The 14,945-nt window shown below is 40.6% G+C and overlaps 1 protein-coding gene across 1 annotated transcript in view; it reads right to left on the bottom strand.

Annotated features, from left to right (window-relative positions):
* Positions 1-14,945, bottom strand: part of RAPGEF5 (Rap guanine nucleotide exchange factor 5) — a 225,789-nt gene that overhangs the window by 123,414 nt on the left and 87,430 nt on the right. The window contains exons 8-9 of the mRNA XM_067562081.1: positions 11,268-11,344; positions 396-521 (exon numbers count right to left, since the gene is read on the bottom strand). Coding sequence (XP_067418182.1) covers positions 396-521; positions 11,268-11,344 — 203 coding nt within the window. The remainder of the gene's footprint in view (positions 1-395; positions 522-11,267; positions 11,345-14,945) is intronic.

The following is a 14,945-nucleotide window of genomic DNA, read 5'->3' as shown; positions in this document are numbered from 1 at the left end:
AAAAAAGTAATGGTACTTTAAGCATATCTGTGAAACATATCTTTAAAAGAAAAGCATTTAACAAAAATAACCAACATTTTGTCAGAAAACATACTGTGAAATCACTCCCCTTACCTGAGAGAAAATTGCTTCATACCTGTTAAGCTAGCAAGGGTTATCGGTTATTGTTAATAATAATAATAATAAATAATTAATCATCATCAAATCTAGTGAAAGTTATTCTTATTCCATTTTGATTTTATGCATTTGAAGGAGGCCTGTTTGACATGAAAGAATAGCTGTAGCTCAACATACAGTGGGACCTGAATCAAATATTTGTTTATTTTAAGTTTACAACAAACTAGAAAACGTCTCCCCTTCTCCTTCCCCTTCCAAACAAACGAGAAATGTCTTACTTGTTCGGTTTTCTCTGGTTCTTTTCTATCCACATGCAAAAACTGACAGTTTTCCCTTGCCAGCTTCTGGACTAGTTCAATCCGTCCAATGTCATCTCTTTCCTGAAGCTTGCACAAAACCCCTGCCTTGAGGGTTGGAGAAAGAGCAAATAAATACTTAAATCCACAATCCCAGGACATGACACTACCACAAGTTTTTACTTTACAACAAACACGTATTTTCTATCATGTTCACTATAATTCTGTGCCTTTTGCTGAACTAGAATAGAATAGTTGCTTCTTGGGAAACAGCACAAGAAGTTCTCAGGCACAGCTGATTTACCATAAGTATCTACATTAGGAGATTGAAGGCAGGGCTAGCTAAATCAGCTGCTATTATGTGTGTGACCAATATGCTTGTATTTTGCTGGTTCCTATCAACCTATTTCCTGTTACATAAGAGAACCATAGCAAGAGGTTATAAACTCATGGGAAAGTTAGTCAGGAACAGCCCTGGAAAAAAGGATGGAGTGCAATAGAGTCATTCCTAAAAATAACATAGCAGACCCTCCCATTTCTCAAATGCTGCCATTTCTTTGTAAAGCTACAGCATTCAAAAGAAAGTTACGTAAAATTAATTCCTCAGTTATAAAGGAGGTAAATATAGTGTATTAGTTAATTCTTCCATTCTGTTTAAGAAGGACAATATGGCATATGTTAAAACCAGCACTCAGTTACAGTTAATTTTAAAGATAAAACCAGTTACTCTAGCTTAGAACCATGGTGATACTTATTTTGATGATATTTTGTCTTAATCTTCAGCAATGGGGGGGTGTTTGTAAAAATGGCAAATATAGACTTGGGTTGTAAGCTCTCTGGGGAAGAGACTGTCTCTTTCTTCCATTTGAACAATGCCTAGCACAATGGGGTCCTGGTCCTTGACTGGGGCTCCTGAACCCTACAATAATACAAATAGTAAATAATAATAATAATGAAGGCACAGACATACTCTGCAAATAGACATTTTAATCACAGCTTCCCTGAGACCTCACCTGAGCCCTTATCCGACAGTGACTCTCCTCTATGGCACATGTTGCTTAATTCAAAGTCAGTTGCTAATCAGGACTGGATCATGGATAGGGCCTCTAACTTTGCTTGCGTAATTAAGACCTGGCTGAATGACACTGTAGGACCATTATTAGCCCAGATGTTTCCTGATTGATAACAGCATGAGCCTTGGGAGGTTCAGGGAGGTGGTGTGCAAAGAAGGGAGGTTGCGGGGAATGAGGGAAAATGAGCTCATGCTCTTTTTACATTGTATAAAGGCAGCCTGAAAGGCTGTAGGATGGGGAAGGAAGGGTTTAAACACAGAAAATACACACACACACACACACACACCATCCTCTCTCACGTGTATAAAGTCAGTTTATTTTAATCTCTGTGCCAACTGGAGAACTAGGAATATTATATCACAAGAAACGAGAGAGACTGAAAGCTGATGAACTGAAAGGAGGCATTTTTAGTTAGAATATTGAAACATCTGATTTGTGTATGGTTTTGTTAATACCTATTTAAACTCCAATGCCTAATGAACATCTAGGACAAAATGATGTCTCTGTTAAAGATTCATTATTTAAGGAGTGATAGCCCAAAGGACTCTCCCTCCTCTCCCATAAAAAACAACCAGCTAAAGACTCTTCAGACCTTTTTATAGGGCATAAAGAAGCAAAAGATTTTAAATATCCTTAGAGATCACTTTCAAATACAGGACATGCCCCAATCTAAAAATGGATTTGTGAGAATAGCACATCTTCTATTCAGCATGTTCGCGGGGCTCCTGAGAGATGACAGTGAGGCAGCTAGGCTTGCAGTGCCATCTGTATGCTTATGACTCTGACCTTCAAGTCTCTTTTCATTGGAGATGGATGATGCAGTCTCATAGTTTCAGGTGGCAGCTGAGATTAGGGTCTTGATGACAGCAATCTGCCTGAAGCTCAGTCCAGACAAGATGGAGGTTATGTTGTCTGGCTTGGGGAAATATCAGATGGAAGCAGTGGGGAGGTAAAATCTACCCCTGTGATCCACCCTTATTTTTGATAAGGTGCACAGTACTGGGTTCCTATCGATTTCATGGCTGTGTCTTTATGGTAAAGCAGCAGTGGTAGACAAGAGTGCTTTTTTCATCTACTTTTGCCAAGACGACTTTGACTCTTCATCTTGGAAACGGACCTCATGAGCACAGTCATGCCTTTCCCACCTGCAGATTAGATGACTGTAAAACATTATGCCTGGACCACTTGGAAACTACAGCTAATGCAATGCATGTCTGCCCCCTTACTTAGCAGTGATTCAAGCAGAGGAGAGCATTTTTAATTGTACCTGGATTGGAAGCCACAGTCCATATTGGCTTCCAATCCAGGCACAGTTAAAAGTGACCTATAACGCCATGTAAGGTTCAAACCGGACTACCTTAAAGGCAGTCCCCACACCTCTCTATGCTCCATTCCAACAACTGAGATCACAGGAGGCGCACAAGATAAAAGTTCCTATATTTAAAATGTCTATGGATTGAGGCAGGACATTTTTAATGAAGGACACAATATAAATGCACTGTCCCCTCACTGAGTCAACAAATGTTTTTTGACCTTCAGCACATTTTGTAAGCCCTAGGGATGTATTTAAAAAACAAAACAAAACAAAAACACACCACCTTCAAAATGGAGGGAATAATTAGGAGGTGGGGTGGGTTACTCCTTTTTCTATTAATCCCTTACAGAGGTGGTGCTAGTCCATTAAGGGCCCTAAACCAAAATATTTTGCCCCTCCCCTTCTCCCCCCACACATATTGAAAAAGTGAATGGAGGGCCCCTTGAGCTGCTTGGAGCCCTAAGCAATTGCTTATTCTGTTTATGCCTAGCCCCGGCACTGATCTCTTAACTGACATTCACTCAATTTGTTAATTGCTAGTGTAGTTTCTACTCTGTAAATAAGTTTAAACAGAATGAAAAACATCTCAAATAAAATAGATATTAATATTCTTACATGTACCTAGTATACACACTTCAACATTATAAACAAACAAAGTCTTTAAAATACCCAAATAAAGATAAAGAGTTTAATTCACAATCAGTGGGCACAATTTTGCCCTCTGATATATCTATGTAATTCCCACGGAAGTCAAAATTCCTGTCTCAAGAGGCAATTGGACCCACTATGTTCAGGGGGAAAGAACATCTTGGAAGAAGAAAACTCATATGTGTTGTCCTTCCCACCTTTTCTCAATGAATTAAAATAGAATAATTACCCCTTCCTACATGTTTGAACATAGTGAGTTAGAAAAAGTAACTCTACCCCTGATCTCGTTACCCTTGCCACAAAAGCAGTTCTTGTTCACATAAACAATTTCATGGGATTACATTGTCCAGTTCCAAATAATGGCCAAAAGAAATCATGTATAATTTATGAATTATTGTTCTTTTATTTCAAATATCCCAGGGAAGCTCAGGCATAATCAATGTTGGAAGTAGACAATATTTTAAAATTGGCCTTAGTTTGACTGGAGTAATTAATGTTAGCTATAATATATAGGACTAAATATTTTTTTCACAATTAAAACAGAAGATACAAAACTCTCACTTGTAATTCTGATTTCTCCAATTATTCTGACTTTCTATAATACACGGAATAATTTTTCTGCTAACTAATGTAAGAACCCATCCAGTTCAACTAATTAAATTATTCTACAAGCCAGTTATGAGGATGGAGTAAGATTTTAATATTCCTGGTCATTTTCACTTGTCAATATAAATTTAATTTTCAAGCACTGTATTTAATGCTGTTAAGCAAAAGGACTAGAGACCAGCCTTTGCCACCTGCATTTTGTACCCACAAAAAACCCCCTGCAAGTGCAAATCTTGGTACTTGCTCCTCTAACTCTATCAGATAGCTAGAGCTGCAAGTACTGAGATTTGCACCCACAATTTACTTGGGTGCAAATTACGGAGGTATGAATTGTACCTGACTTTAGTTTAAAGAATGTCAAAAGAATGAATGAGCTTTATATTAAGCTCAGTGCTGTTCATGGCACAAAATTATTATAATTAAAGGCATGTATTTATTTTTCAAAATAGCACAAGAGATTTCACTGTCCCTCCTTATACAAAAGGAAAGTCAATTAGTCCCTAGTAGTTTGAAAAGCAAAGATGTTGATTTTGCACTTGGCACTTTTTGTTAAAAAAAGTACCCTGAAAAACATTCCCTAGTGAAAGGCAATAACATGAAATTAAAAAGCTAGAAATGGCATAAAGGTGAAATAGGAAATCTCTAGGCAGATAGGAAGACATATTATTTTCATCACACTCAATTTTAAAAGTCACTGGGCCTGATCCTCCTTACTCTTACACCACTGCAGTGTAACTCCATGCACTTCACTGGAGTAATCCCAATGTACACCAGTGCAAGAGCAGAATCAGGCTCACCAATTGCTTTTGAGTTTTGCATTACAATCACTGATTCTCTCTCATACAGACAACATCATTATAATTTTCAACTTTGTCAACCTGCAGACTAAGGCACTTTGGCCCCACTCCAACAAACATTTCTGCATGTTTTGCATATTACTCATGTGTAGTCTCACTGAACTAAGAGGGACTACTCAAGTTCTTAAAGCTAAAAGACATGCATAAGTGTACACAGGACCAGGGCCTAAATTAGAGTAATAGCAATGTCTGCTCTGCAAAGACTATCCCCAAGCTCTATTACCACCACACTTATTGAACACCAGTCATTTAGTTGTTTAATTGTAAACATGCTTTACAATTTTTGTCAAACTTGGAAGTAGGTTTGCACTCAAACATAAAATGAGTGAACTGAATAATTGGATATGCTGCCATTAAATTAGTATTGGTTTTTATAATCTGTCCATGTAATCTTATTATCTTGCTGTTTATTAGCACTGAGCATGCATAATGTCTTTTTTTGTTTCTGAAATCTTTGTTAAAAACCTGAATGAACATTCATATAAATTAATTCTGATAACCAAGCAGAATCAGACAGAAATACACAGAGATGCACACAGAAGCTGCAGTTTTGCCATTGACTTCACTGGTGCCAGAATTTCACCCCAGGTCTTTTCCCTTGCTCTCTAATATACTCTCTAGCTTTAAGAGGCCCAACTTCCTTCTCACACAGCTTTGAATCATGAATTAAAGGCCAAGATAACAGAAACGCATGCTATGGAATTCCAGGTTGTAGTGGAGATACTGGGACACTGACAATTTTTTAAAGAATTTTTAAATTAAATTAAGAATGTAAGAATAATGCTTAGCCCATCTGTTTTTAGTATTTGGAACTCATATACTATTGTAATGGGCACTCTAGAAATGCCATCTATAATAGATAGACACATGGATTTCAGATTGTGAACTAGTGCAGAGAGGTCTTCTTGGATATGTCTACACTGCAAAGAAAAACCCCTGGCACCAAGTCTCAGAGCACATATCAATTGACTTGGACTTGCGGGATTCGGACAGCAGATGTAAAGATTGCAGTGTAAATTATCCTGCTTGGGCTGTACTTGGACACTGAGACCCTCTCGACCTGCCAGGTTTCAGACCCTGGACTCCAGACCTACTGGGAATGTCTACACTGCTATTTTTAGCCTTGTAATCCAACTCCCATGAGTCCAAATCATTTGACCCAGGCTCTGAAACTTGGTGCTGCATGTTTGTCTTTGCAGTGTAGACATACCCCTTGAGTCTGAGGATATGTCTACACTGAGGACTGAAGTCGATGTATTTTAAATCGACTTTCACCTGCTGAATTTTAGAAGTCGGAAGAGCGTGATCACACCACACTCATTTCGTCGGGGAATTATGTCCCCACTAGCCATGCTTGGGTCAACAAGCAAAGCAGTGCACCATGGGTAGCTGTCCCACAATGCAACTAGCCACAGAGGCTTTTGGGAAGATTGTCTCCTCCCGTGATGCAACGTACTCTTCCTTCCCCTCCCCCCACGTTCTTGCCCCAGTCCACAATAAACAGACGATCTCCTTTTCACACCATTTTTTTCAAATGCTTTCTACCACCAACACGCCATTGCCTGAGAGGAATGGAGCCCACTCAGCTCTGCACTATTATTGTGAACATCACAAACACCTCATGACTTATTCCGCAGTATTTTCAGGGGCGAAACAGGAGTCGCAGCTCTGAAAACTGCGATGTTACAAAGGCCACCTTTCTACAAGCCATAGAACGGAACAATTCTCGTTTGCCGCAGGCTGTCATGCACCATCTGCAGTTGGTGGAGTGCCATTTCTGGTCCTGGGAAACAAGCACTGACTGGTGGGATCGCATCATTTTGAAGGTGTAGGATGATGAGCAGTGGCTGCAGAACTTTTGAATGCGAAAGGCCACTTTCTTTGGACTTTGCAGAGAGCTCTCCCCAGCCCTGAAACGCATGAATACTTGCATGAGACCAGCTCCAACAGTGGAGAAGACAGTGGCCATTGCTCTCTGGAAGCTAGCAATGCCAGACTGCTACCAGTCAGTTGGGAATCAATTCAAAGTCAGTAAATCCACCATGGGTGCAGTTGTGATTCAATAGACTTCTACTAAGAAGGGTAGTGACTTTGGGAAATGTGCAAGACATAGTGGAAAGCTTTGCTGCAATGGGGTTCCCAAACTGTGGCAGGGTGATAGATGGCACGCACATCCCTATCTTAGCCCCGGACCATCTTGTCTCAAGATACATAAATCGAAAGGGATACTTCTCAATGATGTTGCAGGCCCTTGTGGATCACAGGGGATGCTTCACCAACATCAATATGCGGTGGTCTGGAAAGGTTCATGACATGCGCATCTTTAGGAACTCAGGTCTGTTCAAAAAAATGCAGGCAAGCACTTTATTTCCTGACCATAAAATAAACATTGGCAATGTTGAAATGCCAATGGTGATCCTGGGTGATCCTGCCTACCCATTGCTTCCCTGGCTAATGAAGCCCTACACCGGGCACCTGGACAGTGAGGAGTGTTTTAATAATAGGCTCAGCAAGTGCTGAATCGTGGTGGAATGTGCATTTGGGTGTTTAAAAGCACGCTGGCAAAGTCTGCTAACTAGGCTAGACCTCAGTGAAAAAAAACATCCCAGTGGTTATCTCCACCTGCTGTGTGTGTTCCATAATGTCTCTGAGACAAAGGGGGAGAAGTTCCCACTGGGTTGGGTTGTGGAGGCAGATAGGCTGGCCACAAATGTTGAGCAGCCAGATGCCACTGCAACGCTGAGAGCCAATCGCAGAGCGCTGCGCCTCAGGGAAACATTGAAAAACCGTTTTTGTGAGACACAACAGTAATGTGCATTGCTTATCTGTGCTGTGCTTACACTTGGCATCCCCTACCCATCCTTCACCAAACCAGTTCCCCTTCTGCCCCTCACCCACCGTTCCAGTCCCTCCTTCCTTCCCCCACCCTTTATTCCCTTCTTATCCATAAACAAGCAGTAATGAAATGTGATACAGTATGTTTTCCCCCACAACCTTCCCCCTCCCCCTCCGATTCATTTCTTTCCCCCCTCTTCCTCCTCCCTTTTTATCAAGAAATAAATAAAAAGCAATGCATTTGACTGCAGTACTTTCTTTATTGTTAATCCTTCACATGGTGGAAATGAAATAGAATGGAATTTTCCACATGCATTTTGTAGCGGCCATGAGTACACAGCCCTTTTTGGCTGTGAATACTGGAAGGAATCACACACCCCCACTCGTTAAAGGGGCTGTCGCCTCTTTCTGCTCATCTCAACCGGTGAGGAGTGCAGCACGTACTGCACCCTGATCAACCTCCTTCTAGACCGCTTTGGGGTGAAGGCTAGGAAAGAGTGTGTTAGCTCAGAGTTTTGCAGAGGCTGCAGAGGAAGTCTCTCTTGCTGCTGAGCTTCCTGAAGTTCAACCAGAAGCCTCAACATGTCTGACTGATACATGCAGCATCTCTTCTTGTGTTGAATGCTCATACTCCTGTATTGCCTTCCTATAGTCCATGCCCATGTTCAGTTTGCCATATAATAAAATCCTCCACGCTCTTAGCTCTGTGTCAGCAGCCATGGAGGCATTCATTAGCTCATTAAACATGTCATCCTAGGTTGTTTTTTTTCTTCCCCACTTTCTTATCTGCAACAGGCACACTGCAGGAGTATGAGACGGTGGACTGTTGAAGGCCACAATGTCCACTGTGAGGGAAGCAAAGCACAAGGTACCCATTGTTAACTCATCCCATGGATGAAAAGCAATGTTACAAAGTAAAAATAAGTCCCCTGAACATTCCCAAGAGAAGGCTACAACCGCATTCCATTACCTGACTATTGCAGGGGTCAGAGTGCTGTTACAGCCATGGTAAGCAAGGGGCAAGTGCATCTATGTTAGTGAAATCCACAGTGCCCATGCTGCACAGATCCATGCTCCCTAAAGCAGCATGGATGTGGAGCTCCCAATTGATCAGGCTTTTAACGGGCAGAAGAAAGGATGAGGGGTGGGTACAGGTTAACCGTCTCTGGAGTAAAAAAAATGGGAACCCATTTGCGGATGCCCAAAGGCCATAGCAACAACGTCCCACTTAAGGACTTGTGGTGTGCTGAACCCAGAACCAATAACCTAGAAACCAATAACACACACTTTAAAAAACTTTATTGGTTGGTTATTGTAAATGTGCACCATTTTCCCTAGGTAACCATGAGTATATCAGTCTGTTGAGGATCAGAGAGGCAGAAAGGGAGGATTTGCTGTGAACATCTGGCTACAGACCTGGCCCTAATGCTGCTAGGCTGTGTTCCGCGATGATGCCTACACAGTTAATAACGGAGTGGCAGGGAAAAGTGTCCTATCGCGGTGGAAGAAATAAGGCTGCCCTCCCAAGAAACCTTCTCCAAAGGATTGCAAAGTACCTGCATGAAAGCTTCTTGGAGATATGCATGGAGGATTCTCGGAGCATCCCTGTGCACATCTTTTCCGGGATGAACCCAGTGCTTAAGCACACCAACTACAAGGAAGCACAGCCCCACTGCCATACACACCTCTTTTTCCCACTGGTACAAGATTCTGGACAGCGGATATAACCAAAGACATGCAATTTACAAAATATACTCACCAGATGTGCCTTCCCCGGCATCCCGGTCAGTCACGGTTTCCTGTGTCTGGGTGGGCTGCTCCTGTGTTGCAAACACCTCCTGGCTTTCAGGAAGAAGGGATACCACACTCGCCTGCCCCATTCTTCTCAGCATCCCCCTCCTCCTTGTCCACAGATTCGTCTTCATTCACACTGGACTCCAATTCTCCAGAGGTATCAACTCTGCGTGGTGGCATAGTGGTGGGGTCTCCGCCGAGAATCGCATGCAGCTCCTCGTAAAAGAGGCATGTTTTGGGCGAGAAGCCAAAATGCCTGTTCGCTTCCCTAGTTTTCTGACAAGCCTGACTCAGCTCTTTGATCTTAATGTGGCACTGCTGCACATCCCTGTTGTGCTCCTTCTCCAACATGCTGCAAGATATCTTCTCGTAGATATCCAAATTTCTTTTGCTGGCTCGGAGCTGAGCCAGAACTGATTCTTTGCCCCACAGACCAATGAGATCCAAGAATTCAGATTGGCTCCAGGCTGGAGCATGTTTGGGGCGTGCATTCTCCATGATCAGTTGTGTTGGCAAGCTCTCGCCACGCTGACCAAACAGGAAATAGGAATTCAAAATTTCCCAGGGCTTGTGAGGAAGAGCTATTTCCTGCTTACGTGACCACAGCACAGCAGAGTGCGAATGTGCAGAGTGGTCAGAGCAGAGCATCACGGGATACCTCTCAGAGGCCAATGACTTCAATTTCCATTGTGCTCTGCCTACACTGACGCTCATTCAACTCACTTAATTCGACTTCAGCGCTACGCCACTTGGGGAGGTGGTTTTATTCAGTCAAATTTTACCGCGATTTAAGATCGATGGAACTGACGTGCCAATGGAGATGCACACTTTAGGGGGTCAACGTAAGTGGCGTTACGTCGACCTCCATTGGCAGTGTAGACCGGGCCTGAGCTTTTTGGCCCTTGAGTAGGAGTTTGGCAGTGAGGGTAAGACAGGAGATCTAAGAAAACTGCAAGAAATGGGTGGGGAGGAGGGGAAAAGATGGTAATTTGGAAGATATTCAAGAGGAGTAGAAGATCAGGGTATATTAGAAGATCTCTATGATCCCTAACACCCATCAAGCTCAGGACTAGAAGAAGAGAGAAAAGAAGCAGACAGAAAGGCAAAGCTGGGAGAAATAAGTCAATGTAAATTAGAACTAATCAGCAGCAATAAAATAATTTACTTAACAATTTAGCTATGTTTGCACATAGTATTTTGCGTGTTCATGAGTTTAAAACCTCAAAGACAGGTCAATGAAAAGGACTTCAGAATCAGAGTGGGGTGAATTTCCCAGAATCTAACAATATCTTTCAGATTTCTAACTTCATGGTCAAGAGGGTACTTGGGGGCTAGCTGTAGACTTTCAAGTGGTTAAGGCATCCTCATCTGACTCCCCATTTATTAATAGTTATTAAAATTCCATCAGGATGCCACATGCAACAAATCCAATTTGAAAATAAAATGAGGGATACAGTGTATTTATTATGTAGAAAGTCAGAATAGAGATGCTGTCTAAGAACAGTCTTCCAACTTCAAGTTTCATTCCCAATGTAATCATCAGTCTAATGTAATGATTACAGGAGACAAGATATAGCATAGTTCCTGCATCATACAGGTTACCTACTTAGGGAGGAAATCTATATTCTATTTCCAAATGCTAAGGGCCTAACAAAAGTGGAATCTTCAACTTATGGGGCTGAAAAAAAAAAAAGCCTCAAATATATTATTAATCTTGTATATTTACCTGTGCATCAGAAGTATATTTGAAGTCTTCTGGTCCTTTTGTTTCCTGATTGCTGTTTTCTTCATTTTGATGAATTGCTAAAATAACAAGGAGAGTATTGAAATCAAGCAGGTTTAAATCATAATGATATGGGAAGTAGCATGGTCCAGTTTAGAAGCAACAGGACAAATCAAGAGCATTGTAATCCTAGCTTTCTCATTAATTCATTGAGTGATCTTGGACAAATCAATTGGTGCCTTACTTTTTCCAGCCTGTGAAACGTAGATGAAAAGTACTAATTATTTGTACTAATAAATAACAACAATAAGTTGTTCTTGAGAAAATGGTGGGTTTTAAGGAAATAAGAAACTTTTCTAGAAATTAAATTTAAGGCTTGGTGATTCATAAAGAAGAAAATTAAAAAGTTGATCGCTTTGCTCTCGTTAAATTGGTGATGGTCATTTTTGACAGAATGAAGTAAGCAGACATATCCATCACCTCACCTTTTGGAAAGGTCTATATAAACAAAAAAATCTCAGTCTTTTAACACAGAAGAACACCACTTTTCATCAAAGTCATCACTAGAAATAAATGGTTGCAAAAGATGAGCCTTTTGAAGGTTATTTTCCACTGGACATAATAGGAGAAACTTAGCTCAAATAGTACTGTTAAACACCAGTAAATTGTGCCAGAACAAAGCTGCAAGCCAATATTTTTTTATTTAAGCAAAAACAAATATTAGATGAAATCTGTTAAATCTGGAAATGTCTATGTCAATGTTATCAGTTTGTCTGAATAGGCCATGTCCATTTTAAGAGAAATGTACTGTATATTTCTATGTGGAATAACTTCATATCATGTCCAGGATACACTTACATATCAGACTGCTATATTTCAGTGTGATCAGTTAACACTTTCTCTTTCTTAAGTACGACACAAGAGATGCCCTGCAAATCAATGTTGATAAAAGATGTGAGAAGTGATTTTCATTCAGATTATTTAAAACTCTTTTTGGTTTGTTTTTATTAGCTATTTAACTCAATGATATGCCTACACTTAAGCTGCTGCAGTGGCACCGCTATAGTGCGTCAGGGCAGATGCTCACTACAACAACGCCAGGGGTTCTCCTATTGCTATAGTTAATCCATTTATACCCAAGAGGCAGTAGCTAGATTGATGGCTGACTGATGATAGATTGCTGACTTAGCACTGTCTACACTGGGGTTAGGTTGGCTTAACTACATCACTGATCAGGGATGTGGATTTTTCACTCTCGTGAGTGAGGTAGCTGAGTTGACCTAACTTTTTAGTGTATACCTGGTCTTAGAGCTTGTCTTTACATGGAATTATTCAGGCCTTGTCTACGTTAGGAGCACTCTACTAGTAAAGGAATACACCTGGTATATACCATACTTGCAAAGTACTCCTAGTGTGGATGCAGCTTATATGGACAAAAATGGAAAACTACCTCCCATGGGTAAACTATACTATATTGGTAGAAGCAGAGTTTTGCTGGTATAACTGCATTTAAACTAGGGACTTCTGGTACCAGGGCTATGTCAGTAACAAATCACACCTCTTTACACCTTTGACCCACCTAGCTATGCTGACAGAAGTCTGAAGTGTTAGACATGGCCTCAGGAGTAGCTATTCCAGAATACCTACTCCTGAATAACTCCATATTCCTATTCTGAAATAAAGATGTCCACACATGGAGTTAGTCAGGCATAGCCGTTCTGTTTTAAATTCACGCCCTACTTTGTTTTGGAATAACTCCCTGTGTAAACAAGCCCTAAGTACCCTGCAGCACCCCAACCTTTTAATTACAAGATGAGAAAGCTCACAATCTAAATCCAATCCATTGGTTTCAATGCTTGCTTCATGTGCGAAGCATATAGAATGTAACCCTTAAGTCTCTTCGGGGGGGGGGGGGGGGGGGAAGAAGAGGAGGAATGGAATGAAAAAGTCACACAGTTCTCCCAGCCCCTTAGAAGAGGGATAAAGACATCTCAGACTGTTTTTGATGAAATTTTACTTCACAAAAATAGTCCTTGTAGCCTCTCTCCCTGCTCTTTGCATGCCCCCAGAGGGGCCTGGTCACGATTTGCCCCTAAATCATTTATCTTGACTATGCATCAGGGGATGTCCTCCAAGGAAGCAGACTGGTGAATATATTTTTCCATCACACTTAAAATCCATGTCTCAGAATCCAAGTGTATAATTGAAGGGCTAATCAACCCTTAACTACAGCTTCATGATTTGTGCATGAAACTAAGTTACTGCATATTCCACCTGTAAACATTTAGAAAAAGCAAGATCAGTCTTAGAAATATCATTGTATAACTTAATAAAATTCTATCTATAAAATTAGTTCTCACACACTCACGAAAGAAGTGCACATAGACACACAGTACTTTTGTGCTGATGTAAGACCTCATGAACATTCCCCTGAACTGAGACACATAAAACAAATATTTGACTGTATAAAAGGATAGGGTGGTGCCCTAATGGGCTTGTGTATATAGCTGCATTTCAGTCATAAAATATAAGAATTAGGCAATAATTTCCCTCTTTCATTAACTTTATGTAAAAATAAATAAATAAAAAGCTTTGACACTGAAAATTCAGCAGCAGCAAAAGTGACCAGAGAGTGAGAGTGAGATGGGAAAATATTTCCCAAGCAAATGTTGATTCTGGGACAGTTCCTGAAATGTGACATGTAGGTACAAATCTGCAAATTCTGGAACCGGGTCAAGCACCTCCTTCTATGCCAGTATAAACTGTGCTTTTCTCTTCACAATACATGTAGTTCAGACCAAAGGAAAAGCTCTCTGATATTAGTGAAGAACACACTGTTTATTAAATCCATACATATCTGATTGCTACTGTTTGTGCAGCAAAGGTTTGATACTAGAGGCAGAAAAACCTGCAAACAAATGTACAGTAACCAATCCCTTTCTACCTACAACTTTTCCCTTCTATTAATCTACAGGAAAGGTCACTGTGAATGAAAGAAAGTGAAGATGTTAAATGTGCATTAGCTTGCTAAAGTGCAGTTCAAAAGTGGCCATTTTCAGATTATTTTAAGGAGTTCAGGATGTTGACTTTTAAGGGTCACTTAAAGATCACCAGGCCAAGGCTTGATTTAATTTTCCCCTGTGGACTACAGCAGGGATCCTTCTAACATTGGGAGTAGAGAATTCTTCTAGGAGAGATCCTGGGCATTTATACGCAAAAAGGATTACCTTTCTTGCTAAGTAAGGCTTACTTAATTTCTTTTGAGCTGTTTTAGAAAGAAATAACCTGTTTTAATCTTAATGGAAGATATACTTAGATGCACAATAATCATGTATCATTCACGTAGCCGGAATTAAGGTTGTGTCAGCACTTCCATTTTAAATCCCTGTCTTCCAAGGCTCTATCAATCATTCAGAGAAATCAGTTACGGGATGAAACATGGCATATAACAGGATTTTAAAACAAAGGATTTTCTGGTTTGTTTATTTGTTTTTGGGGGTTTTTTTTCCAATTAATTGTTTAATTTTTGGCCTGAGGCATTAGGAAAAGTAATAGTTTGCTATTTTTTTGTTTCTAAAGACTTCAAAACGCAATTGCTTTAACATTTTTGAATGGCTGGTGACTGAGGACCAAATTTGCAACACGATTTAGTACTTCTGTCCTTCCAAAGTTGTCAGCAAG

Source organism: Emydura macquarii, unplaced genomic scaffold, assembly GCF_026122565.2.
Source record: "Emydura macquarii macquarii isolate MOO-44397 ecotype Brisbane River unplaced genomic scaffold, CSIRO-AGI_Emac_v2 contig_2422, whole genome shotgun sequence".
NCBI lineage: Eukaryota > Metazoa > Chordata > Testudines > Chelidae > Emydura > Emydura macquarii.
The sequence above is the reverse complement of the archived record's forward strand: the minus strand, read 5'-3'. Positions and strand labels throughout refer to the sequence as shown.